Raw genomic sequence first — 12691 nt, forward strand, 5'->3', positions numbered from 1 at the left:
CTCCTCCAGACATTCCACGCAGCAGCCTGACAGTGTAGCAAACAAACAAAAAAAAACCCTCAGTCATGGAGTAGTATATTTAATTAAAATAGCATCAAAATTTTTTACTTTTCTTCCCTATAATTTCTAGTGAAGCTTAAAAAGGAAGTCAGCAAAATTATTTAATAGCTGCTTCTTTCAAAAAGTGCTTTTTTTAAAAGACTTCTTAAAAATGAGCAATTAATTTATCCTCTGTTCAAATAGGAAGGGAGTGCAATTTGCAAAACTTAGGACTGATTAGAACTATTTGCTCATCTATCTGACGTATCCATATATTGGCTTGACAGTGCATTAACTTCAAAACTCCTAGTACTTTTTTATAGGACAAGACTGCTACAAATCTTACCCTTCTTTTAAGCCTAGTTTTAATTGTTCAAAAGTTCTTAAGTTTTAGTATGACCATTATTAACCAGATGCTTAATCTTAAACAGATTCAAGCTTTTATTTTGGTGGTTCGGTTGGAGGAAGGTAAGGAGAGGAGGGCACTGTAGAACCAAACATATTAAACTAAACACCCACTCAGAAAGACAACTCTAGTAGTCTGTATGCTTTCATGAACAAACCCTAACAGTTTCTAAACTTTTCAAGAACAAAGCCCTCTTGAATATCTGTGAAGCAGCATGAAAAGAGAGAAAAATATTTCTTCCAAATTGCATTTTTTTTCCATTAAATTAATCAAACAATATTCCCAGAGAATAACTACCGACTCTCAGGAAAAGTTGATGTCATTGACATTGTCTTGGTTCTCTTTGTAGGTTCTTGAGATCCTCTAGCAGCAAAACCAACTCGCACAAGAAGTTCACAATGTCAAGCAATGTTTCACAATGCCACGTTGTTGAAGAAATGGAACCTTTTACCTATTTTTACTACTTGATTTTTCTCATGGGATTTATTGGAAGCTGTTTTGCATTATGGGCATTCACACAAAGAGATCATAAACAGAAGTGCATAAGCATCTACTTAATTAACCTCTTAACAGCAGATTTTTTGTTGACTTTAGCATTGCCAGTGAAGATTATTGTTGACCTAGGAGTTGCATCCTGGAAACTGAGAATATTCCACTGTCAGGTTACAGCCTGTTTCATCTACCTGAACATGTATTTATCTATTATATTTCTGGGATTTGTGAGCATGGACCGTTGTCTTCAGCTAATGCACAGTTGTAAGATATACCGCATTCAGGAGCCTGGATTTGCCAAGATGTTGTCTGCAGTCGTATGGACAATGGTTCTCCTTATAACAGTACCTAACATGGCTATTCCAATAAAAACCATTGAAGAACAACCTGGTGCAGGATGCATTGATTTTAAAACAAAATTTGGAAGAGACTGGCACGTGTTTACTAATTTCATATGCACAGCGATATTCCTGAATTTTTCAGCTGTGATACTGATTTCCAATTTCCTTGTTGTTCGACAGCTCTACCGGAACAAATACAGTGAGAGTTATGCAAACGTGAAGAAAGCCCTCATCAACATACTGCTGGTAACTGCAGGCTACTTGCTATGTTTTGTGCCATACCACGTTGTTCGTATCCCCTATACTTTGAGCCAAAGCGATACCAATACCAGCTGCTTTCTGAAACAAGCTCTCTTTAAAGCTAAAGAATCTACCTTGCTGTTTGCCATATCAAACCTCTGTTTTGACCCTATTCTGTATTACCATCTTTCCAAAACATTCAGACTGAAATTCACTGAAACTTTTGCCACACCTAAAGAGACACAGGTTTTCACAGACGAAGAGGTACAATACAGAAGCGAGCAGCAGATGCAAAAGTACCAATTCTAAAATACATCAGAGGAGAGTTCAGATCTGCAGTACAAACAGCCGAGGTGCAATTGCAAGCATGGCTACCATGGGAAACTGCATTCCTGCTGAAACATGAACCCAAGCAGAAGGAAAAAACTTGAACCATACCCACCACTTTGTTATACGTTCACACAGCAGGTCTGGACTAACAGAACCTCTATAAAGCCCTTCAGAAACAGTTCAAGGTGCCAGTGATGCCCTTCCAGGGATCAGCAACACTTAAGAACATAAGAAATCAGACAAATTCAAATGTACCTTGTAATTATTTATGGTAAACACCTGAGCTCACCTTTTCTAAGTTAAGTATTGTATAGTTACTATATTAAACAACTTGGTGCAATCAAATGAAGAGGTTAATTTAAAGCAGTTCTTCAGCTGCGAAGTTTTCATATATACACTTAACCCAAAAGCATTTTAAAGGGCATTATTTACTCCATAAAGTGATTTTAAGCTGCACTGACTGAAAGTTATTGTACCTGCTTATGTCATATCTGCAGTTTTTATAAATAAATTTCTTATTGTCAAGTTGCATTGCCTTTCCTTGCTGCTGCTTCAGTGAATACGAAGAAAGCAAACAACATGTTACTGTAGAAAAGTCAAGGAAATTTTAAAAATTAATATAAAAAGTATAAATATCCAGTGTGTTCTCTCTCCTTGGTTTTTTATAAAAATGTAAGAAACAGCAACTAAGTTTATTAATATTCCAATTGACAACTACTTCCAATAATAATGCCTATACAGAATAAACAAAATTTTAAAACTCATTTGCATAGGCAAAATCCAGCTACTTGGATTAGCTTCATCCATAAATCAAAAATATTTCAAGAACAAACTCAAACCAAGTTATCTTTTTCCTAATCCTTAAAATGGGCAAAATATGAATCAAACTTTAAGCAAGCATCCAAACTCTCCTGAACAGAAATAGCTCATTCAGCATTCTACCAACAATTCACATGCAATAAATCAGAACCCAAACTGTGGAGTAAGAAATTTAAAGCAAACAAAACTGTGGTTATTACATTGTACTCTCACATGACACTTGCCATATTAAAAGGATTTAATATTCCTAAAAAGTTATTATTGTTGTTAAAAATAATAATCATAAGTAATAATGATTATGATAATAACAACAACAATAATAATTCTCAAGTAGCTACATTCCAGTTTAAGTCTTGTTCAGTATGTGGGCCCTCTTTCCTGCACAGTGGAAAACATGAGAAGCCATCTGACTGATGGTTTGGGATCTGGAATGTTATTCATGGGGTTTTCTTCAGTTCCCATGAGCCTACAGACAAACACCACAGCAGCAGCCAAAAATCCATGCTAGAAACAGCGCAGAGTGGGTGGAAGAAAATAACTGCTCTGTCCCGTATATTTCAGAACTGTTTTTTTCCAGCTATTTTGCTATTCACCCATCAGTCCAACTACAATACTAATTTTTCTGTTTAGCAAACTTTTATTACACCCCAGAACATGGCATTTTTATTGTGTTGCTGGTCTCCTTAACCCAAGTAAGTCATCACACAGTATTACAGCTCTTATGCATTCATCCAGCTAACCTTTTGGTAAAATAACACACACGTGCTTCACTGAAGCTGTTCCACAGTGCAGAGCACGTGCACGCTAGCAGTAATAGCATCACACAAGCTGGCCAGGAGCCCTTGGGCAGGGACCACACATCCCAGCTCTCTTCAGTCAGTGAGCTTTTCTTTCTTTGAATGCTTTGCTGTCACACCAGGCAGTACCATTACACACACAAGTACACAGATAACTCACCAGAGGTATAGGGAAATGTGTTGCATATTGCAAATGCCGGAGGAGGTCATAATTGGATGGGAAAATCAGTTCTCTCAGCCTTTCTCTCTTGACTGATTTCTCGCTGGTAACTGAAATTCTTCTGTCTAAGGAAGAGTTCACATTCTCACAAGACTCCCCAGGCATCGGAGAAAAAATCTAAATCATGTAAAACAAATGTTTAAGGTAAGTGTAACCTCTAGATTTCAAAATTAAGCAACTGCATTCAGAGATACGATTCTGTTCTTGCTTACAATCACTTTTTAAACATCTGAGGTTTTTCAAGGATAGACAAAACAAGGGGCAATTGTAATCAAGCCTGAAATTTATGATACATATACACATTATATCTCTCTGCATATCTCCACTGTTATTAGAAGAGTTTCAAACTAACAATAGTCATGGAAAAAAAGCATCATGATTCATAACAATCTCCACACTTCTCATGCTGCTGTGACACAGAAACCACGATGATCTGTTCCAGTGACTGAGGGAAAATAATGAAAAGGATGAAGTGAAAGGTGACACAACACACTGTCAGCAGGCATACATATGGTTGAAAGCACTGCTATGACAGGTACAGGGGTCCCAATATCCTGCAAGTGGATTGCACTGAAAAGTCTGAGGAGTCCATGCAGATACAGAATGAGGACCAGTCCAAAGGAAGAAACTAGGAGATTCAAAAGTAATGCAGAATCAGCCTATCAGTGAGGAAAAAGAAAGGGAGAGACAGAGCCAAAACATACAACTGTCACTAGAAAAGCAAACGGTATCAATGGAGCTCCTCGATGTCACAGAAGTGGGTAGCTTTGCATATTTATTCATGTTTAACAATAATACACAGCGCTCTGAATATGCTGAGGGTAAGGGGAAGAAGGGAAGGAGGGAGTATGCTGTGCACGCATGTGTGCAGGTGGACAACCAGGGGAAGCATAGGAGAGCAGTAAGTTGTCATACAGCAGAGATGAGAGAAAGGAGGCAATGCACCAACACAGAAGACAGAAGAGACTGGATGCTGAAAGATATGGTTGTCAATGGAGCCACCAGGCAGTACCAGGGGCATGGCAAGACATTCAGTGGCAACAGCAAGCAGCAGGCACAGGCATCAAAGGCATGCACAAAAAAAGAAGTTAAACCTACTGGAAATTCCGAACCAAAATCTGCCTTAAAGTCACTCTTGTCTACATCATCAAAAATACTAGCAGTTCCTGAATCAATGCCCATATGTTCCATAATGCTATGATCCTAGTAATTGCCAGAGAGAAAAATAAGTATCAGCAACATTTTATTGAAGACCCTTTTAAATGATCTCAGGTAAACTCAAGCACTCCACCTATTTAAGAATTAAGAAAAAAGTATTAATGGCAAGGAGGTTTCAGACACTGACTTTCAAATCTTTATGACAAGCCTTAATTCACAAAAGTATTTCTCTACCTAAATCCACAAAAGCATAGAATACAGCTTGAGCCAAACAGGGAAACAAAACTTTACAGGACATCCTCGTGAGCACTTCTGTCCCTCCAGGAACACCTACAGAACAGGAGGCTGACTCTTGTACCTTCCCAAGACTTACTTCCTGCTTTGTTGTACCACGAAAAGCAACTTGTAGAACCCCCCTATATTTCAGGGCAAATTTGGTCATGACAGTGATGTAAGAAATATACGAAAGAAATTAAAAAGACATGTAAAAGGATGGTTTTGCTTCCTACAGGCCCCACATGGACTGTGCAGCAGAACAGCAGGCTACATCTCATCACATGAGAACAAACATGGTTTGTAGCCCAAGTTTAAAATTGCCCTCCTCTTGCAGCAGTTTTAGAAAAGGTTACAAACTGCTCATCTGATGGAAGACCCAGGTTGCCCCTGAACTGCACACATACAAGTCAGGAGGTCTGGCTTTCCAGTCTTCAGTCAGTGGCTGTGTGGCACACAGTAACTCCTGATCATCTGTGAGCAGACTACCAGGCTGTGCATCACTCATGCCTGTACTGTGCCAGCACACTCTACACTACACAGAGGATGTGGGCTTACACCATGCTCCTCACAGACTCCTCCTGCTTAAAGCTCTCCCTTCTTTGCACTGAAGCATATCTGCAAATGAAGCCTACATTGTGCCTTTTTGTTTGTCCCAAGTTATTCAGATCACTAGACAACTCAGTGTATTTGCATCACAACAATAATATTTACAGATTTTACATGCAAGAAGTAAGCTAATGGATCACTTTTCTCAAAGAGAGAGAAAGAGAAAAGGAGACACAGATCAAAAAACTTAGTATCTCATATCTGAAACACTAATGATTCAGTGAAAATCTAAGTTTAAGGAAACAGTACCAAACATGGGAGAAAGAGCATGAACTGTTACCTCCAGTTTCACATCATGATCCTTAGAATAGTGTTCATCCACAGTTTCCCCATTTGGTGAACGTGGTCTAGTAGTTGCAGTGATTGACAAGTCTCCACGTGATATTAAAGTGCACATGTAAGCATCATGGGAGAAAACATCATGACGAGTGAATTCAGAAAAAAGCAGCACCAAATTCACAAACTCTGTCTTCTCATGGTCACTATTTGGGTCAGCTACCCAAAAAAGAGAAAAAAAAGTTAGACTACAGTTTCAACTTACAAGTATTTGGGTTCCAACTATGCAAATTGAAAACCCCTACAAATCAATTTTAAGGCCTGCTAAAAATGTCTCAGGCATCCCGCAGAGGTTTCTTTGTCTCCACTGAATAAACCATCTGCTAACTTGCATGGTTTTTCTTTGCTATCAGCTCCAGAAAGGGGGCAGACTTCAGGCAGCAGTAGATTCCAGAGCATCCTATCCCACAGACATTGTGCGGGGAAGGGTTGGGGAGGGTGTATCAGCAGTTAGGGATAATGTCCAAATACTTCTAAAAGTTAAAAAGAGGGAGAGGACATTCCTTGTGTGAGGAAAAATTGAATCTGAAGCTTTGGATTATAACAGACTACCTAATAGTTATCCTTTCCTCCCAAATTATATTACTATAGCAAGTGTGACTATTTTATCTATAGCACTTTTGTATTCATAACAGAAAACCTTTAAGAATATTTTCAGAGAACTCAAGATTTCCTTATGCCAGGCCTCCGAGATTTAAAAGCAGCATTTTATTAATGCTTGAAAGCATAGTGTATTTTATCTAATAAACATACTCATGCACATCAGGAAAAAGTTCATTAAAATAAATGCATGTTAGTTTGCCAGTGCCAAAGCAAAACCTAGAGAAACACAATATATAAGATTTTGTTACTAAGTTTTCATTTGTCACGGCTATATTTAATTTCACCTGTTCTGTACACAGAAGGGTTTCAACATTGCAGTTAACAGCAAATAGCTTTATACCATGCCGGCTTTATTGGGCAACAAAACCTCCAGCTACAGAACTACCAAATCCGAATAATCAATATTTATTTAAAAGTAAATTACGCTTTATAAGTCTGAATTCATTCAATATATAACACTACTTTTATTTAGAAACTCTCATCACAGTGCAGCACAGCAGCTGCAGCAATTATCCCAAGAGCACACTGAGCCAAAGTCAGGACTCTCCTCTGTGGCATACAGGTCCCACTCATTCAAAGCTACCCACCATGATACACCCCCAAAAGTAAGGTGTGTGGCATGGAGAAGCATTGTAGAACAAACACCTGCAGAAAAGGCCACCTGCCCTCCTTCAAAATAAAGCAGTCACATGCTTTTCATTTGTACAGACACAGAAGCTCAACCACCGTAAAAACAATAGAATACCACAAAGCTTGTCCAGTCCTTGAAAATACCAAAGATGATTTCAAACAAGGAAAACATTCCCCAGCTGCTCACCCTACTCTGCCTTGAAGAACTACTGAGGGAAGGACAGTAGCACATTTGAAACAAGCACGTGAGAAACACAAGCCTAAATAACACAAATAGTTTGGATGGTTTATTAAAACCAGGGTCACCACAGGCACGAAAAGAGAGCCCTGCCAATACCTCAAGAGTCTGTAACAAATTTTTAAGAAGATTCTCCTTTTTCGGATGTTGAGAGTTTCCAGTATCATGTTTCAAATCACTTAAAATCCCCTTTGCCTCAAGGGCCCCGGGAAAAGATAAAAAATTTAAAAAAAGACAAAAAATGCACTAACTAGCAGTACTTAAGATATTAAAAACACAAGCTACAATGTCAGGCGGTTTGATTAGAAAAAAGACATTTCACAGAGGAATCTACGAGGAACAAAGATCCTTTTTCAACCCACCTATTTGTCAGCTAACAGCTTTTGACTTTAACACTTGTGTGTAATTTCCAAGTCAGTCACTTCAAATGTGGATGTGCCAGAAAGAGGCAAATGTTTGATGTTATATATGCATAGAATGCAAGTAAATTCCCAAAATCTCCTACAGCTTAAACAGAAATAAACATAGGTTCTGCCAATTTTCTTTTTTTGAAAAGAAAGAAAGAAAAATCACAGGAAGATTGTGTAACAAGGCAAGAGATTAAGAAAACAAAACGTGCATATGAAAATAGAGTGGGTAATCATGGAAACTGTGAAACACTCACAACATCAAAACAGTAACTTCAGTAGCCACACAGCAGACCAGTTGCTTCTGACCTACTTTAGAATATAAGTTAGTTAATACTCACATAACGAGGGTGCTTGTGTATCTAAAAACCTTAGCAGGACATTCTGAAAGACAGGAAGACTGGAACCTGTCAAGGAGGCTGAAGACAGAGATTCCTTTTCATCTAGGACTTCAGATTCACCACATCTCTGCACAGTTAAATAAATAAAAAAGCATGTATCTGCACACAAATGCATACAATATTCCCACAATTTGCATCTGAGGCAACTCTGCATGTGACAGTTTCCTACCTCTTCATAAAATCCAGACTTGTTCTAGAACGACAGGTTTTTCCCATTACCTAGTTTGGTTATTTCTAAGGTGTTTTATTTAATCACTTTGGATTACTTATTGAAAAGGAATGTCTGAGACATGTACCATCATCTGCAACGACACGGTTTCATATAAAAGCAAAAATTTAAGATACAGGACTTCCAGGACCAACACGAACACAAAAAGTAACTCTTGTTTCTGTAAGTTATACTAAATATAATAATAACATGCAAAACATTTCTGCTTTGAGTGGATTCCAGTGCAAGGGAGGCAGAAACAATACAGCAAGCTCCCTTCCCCCTAATTAATGGTTGTGGTGAGGAGCAGACAAAGCAGAAAGCCTTTGGAAAGTGAGTCTTTTTTCACCTAATGTTGCCTGTAGGTCTGTCTGTCTGCAGAGATGCACTCCCGAGAGTACTCTCATCTGTACATCCCCACAGCCAGACTGAGCAGACATCACATACTACTGTCCTGGGGACCCTCTTTTCTAAGGAGGGGGGGAAACAACCACACCACTAAACAGAACACCCATCCAGGAAAACCTGCCTGCTGGCACTGCATGGAGGCAGGGGAGGCCGAGGCACCAGTGCTCTGGCTATGGGGGGTACCACTGGTCCAGAAAGCTGCAACAAGGCTGCAGTGAGCACGCTGCCACTGTTTGATCCTCACTGCTGAGCAGATTCAGTATTACTGAAGTTTCAAGAAATGTCAGCTTATGCAAGCTGAAGTACGATCATTTGCCACACAACAGACAACAGTTTACATCAAAGATGTTACTACAGCATCAAGCTTCTCCAGTGGAACATTTCATTTCCCCTCTAGAAACAAAGGAATTCTACAGACAGACTGCAAGATTTAAAGTTACACTTGAATTTTGACTCAAAACAGATCTCAGTTGTGGAACCTTCCCAGAGTCATCAGTGAAACAGCCCTGCCCCATTGGCCAGATCCATACTCACTTTTTAAGGGACTCTAGTTATGGTGGCACTGCTTTATTTGTGAAAAGTAGTTCACAGAAGTAAACCATTTCAGACAGGAATGAATCAGCTAACATAGACAATTCTGAAGTAGGTTGTAATTTCTTTTTACTTTAAATAGAAGGCTTTTTCATTTTATCTAAGTTTTAAAAACTGTAAATTGATGACAAAAATCCCCAGTGCTCCAAATACCATCAAACTTACTTGACTCATAATGGGTAAAGATTAAAGTGTTGCTTCCTTAGAAATATCTCACTTTTAAAGCATACTGTTCACACTGTTCTAGAAGCAGAAATAACTTACTTCTGCTTCAATTTCTGCTTGCCTCTTCTCCAGGAGCTTGGCTACAGCCATGGCCCTGTGCTTACCAGACCTTTTACAGCTCACAGCCCATTCGCAAAGCAGCATTACCACAGCTTCATCGTTTGGGGCTATCTGTTCAGTGCAAAAACAAAGACAGAAAAACATGTCACCCACACAGTCAACAGGCTTATTGCTGAGCAAAGAGCTTGCGGCAACCAGTGTTCAGGGGGATGAAGACAGAAGCTGGTGTTTGTTTTTTAGGACTGACAGATGCACACATCTGCTTTATTTGTAGTGTTTTCAAATGAAATATAATCAGGAAACCAAAGAGGGAAATCTAAGTTTTCAATCTGCTGATACTCAAATCAACATTTTCCTTTATTGTAACACTTCTTCACAAAAGCAAAAAAGGGTTATCTGTTTTATGAGCAAAAGAAACAGGAAAACCATACCACACAGAGCCTCTCAATCCAACTGACCACACAGAACTTAAGATTTTCTTATATTAATTCTTCCAAACCTCCTTCATCTGTTTCCAAAATATGCATCCAACTGCTACATTAAAAAAAAAAAAAAAAAACCAGAAACAAAAACAAAAACCAAGAAAAAAAAACAAAATTCCCCTAACCTCTAAAGGTGTACCTGTCAGATAACCAAGGTCAAATACTCCCCAAAAGCTCGATTTATTTCTGACCTAACATAGACGTTTTTAAGAAACAGCACATGTCTTTGGAAAATCACTACTTGCAAAACCACAGTGGGATACAGTACGCTTTTATCTACCAAGTGTTCATCCAATCTCTGTTTCTACTAACCACCCATAATTTGGGAGTATTTCGTGTGTGTGTGTGAGTGTGTGTGTGCTGTTGAACAGGATCTGCTGAACCTCCTTGCTTCTACCCAGTCTGACTACCATCTCTGAACACTTTAACTTTAGACTGACCTGCAAATTAAGCAGATGTGATTTTTCTTCTTTCCTCAGGATTAGTGGAAACTACACTTACAGGTCAGCATCAGAAAAGCTAGAGTCAAGCATAGCACCCTCAGAAAGTGAATACTTTTTTCAGAGTGATTAGGAATTACAGACCCACAAGCATAAAAGTTACTGCTTCAATGCTATCCCAATTGTCATCCTCAAAAAATACAAAAAACCAATGGTACGATAAGCACATCTGTTTAACAAGGCTGGTGTGTAGGTGCACACACATCACAAACAGAAGTTTCCTGTAAATACACTTCAACAGGCAAGCAAGAGACACTAAATGACATGGGGTGGGTGGAGTGAAGGGAAGAGGGGAAAATGCTTTTCTCTCATCCCGAGAGCAATGAGATGGTAGCATCACCACTCTAGTGATTAGATGCAGCCAGCTAACAACAGAAGTATGGATACTATATATTTTTGAAGACAATGCAGAACACCCAAAAGGCTGATCTTCACACTGACTTTTCTCCCTGTCTGTTAACCAGAGAAACCATACCAACAAAAAAACCCCACACATTTCTATACCTCAAGCAGGAGACACCAACTCCGAGTTCAGACAAAGCGCATCAGGTTCCCCATTCCCTGAAGCTGCGTTCATGCTGCCTCACATCCTGTGGCATCCCAGGGATGCCAGCACTGGACCTCTTTCGCCCTCCTTCTCACAGGGAATGGCATTGCTCACAGAGTGGAAAGGCAGCTTATCTTCTCAAGAAAGGAGCAGGTGATGCCCCTACAATTGAATCTCTTCAGAAAAGTAATGAAGACCTTAAAGAGATAAGGCAATGGGGCACTGATGCCAAAAGTCAGAGCTTATCGTGAAGAGGCAAACACAGAGAGGGAAATCCTGGCAAGAGATTTAAAGGAAGACTTACTTCTGAAGTAAGGTACTTCTGAAAGAAAAAATGGTTATAAAAGTGTTCCTACATGGTTTTGCTCTGGCCTAAAGAAAAGGGCTAAGGTTGTCAAACGTCAAATGTCAAATCATAGAAGCAGCAAGCCAATTTTCTGACTTTCAATGATTTTCCTCTTGAGAGAAATGAGGGTGCTTTTCCTCCAAGGAATACGCACACCGTTCACACACTGCCAGAATGCAGACAGACACCAAGGTATACATATGCATGTGCGCATGTACAAATATTTCTTTCAGGCCAGTTGAGACACTAAGCCAAGAATATCTACCTGTTACTCAACTGTCCTCAGAGTTACATTCAGCTACACTGAGCACTGAAGAGCAAAACCACTGAGGCCTGCAGTCGGTGAGCTAACCTCTTCTACTGTGCTCCTCCTGCTTCTCAAGGGAACAGATGTTTAAGCCTTATGACAAATGCAAAACCAGACCGAAAGTAAAACTCCAGTCACCATGCAGAAGAACACACACAAACAGAATTCAAACCAAATTTTATGTGCCTGTATTTTTGGAGTCCTCGTATGTAGCACTTGCAACTTCACGCCTGTGCCACATACCTCTGACTGTTATCCAAGAAACAGATTTGTGCCCAGAGTGCAGTAAACCAAATCCACACACTCAGGAGAAGTATTGTGTTTATTCAGACCTGGGTACTCAGTGGACTGTTCCACAAATCAAGCACCTAGGCCTGAATAAACACAGTATCTTTCCTGAGTGCGTGGAATTGGTTTTCTGCATGCCAAGCATGAATCCACTTTTCAAACAACATGACCACTACAAACACAAGGCACAGCAGGGCTCAGCTTTTCTCCAAGCCCAAGCCCTCCAGCCCCCAAAACAGCCACCACTCTGTGCAGTGAAACAGAAGCACAGTGCCCCAGAGAGCAAGTCTGTGGAAAAGACGCCTCGGGGGGAGGTAGGTTATACAAGACAGACCTACCTCAAGGTGGGCTCCCACATCCACTCAAGTCTGTGCATCCCCAGGTCACAAA

General features: G+C 39.7%; 2 protein-coding genes across 2 annotated transcripts in view; one reads left to right on the forward strand and one right to left on the reverse strand.

Moving 5' to 3' along the window:
* MED12L (mediator complex subunit 12L) overlaps positions 1-12691 on the reverse strand; it is a gene marked incomplete at its 3' end in the record, with an annotated part of 159930 nt that overhangs the window by 114766 nt on the left and 32473 nt on the right. Inside the window, exons 11-15 of the mRNA XM_080622527.1 lie at positions 9811-9942; positions 8280-8406; positions 6005-6219; positions 4783-4887; positions 3625-3801 (exon numbers count right to left, since the gene is read on the reverse strand). Of these exons, the coding sequence (XP_080478653.1) occupies positions 3625-3801; positions 4783-4887; positions 6005-6219; positions 8280-8406; positions 9811-9942 (756 nt within the window). The remainder of the gene's footprint in view (positions 1-3624; positions 3802-4782; positions 4888-6004; positions 6220-8279; positions 8407-9810; positions 9943-12691) is intronic.
* On the forward strand, positions 844-1827 carry GPR171 (G protein-coupled receptor 171; the record flags this gene model as incomplete). The annotated part of the gene is made up of 1 exon (XM_080623226.1): positions 844-1827. The coding sequence occupies one exon, from the start codon at positions 844-846 to the stop codon at positions 1825-1827; it is 984 nt and encodes a 327-aa protein (XP_080479352.1).

The sequence above is a fragment of the Psittacula echo genome, assembly GCF_963264785.1.
Source record: "Psittacula echo genome assembly, chromosome: 7".
Taxonomy (NCBI): Eukaryota; Metazoa; Chordata; class Aves; order Psittaciformes; family Psittacidae; genus Psittacula; species Psittacula echo.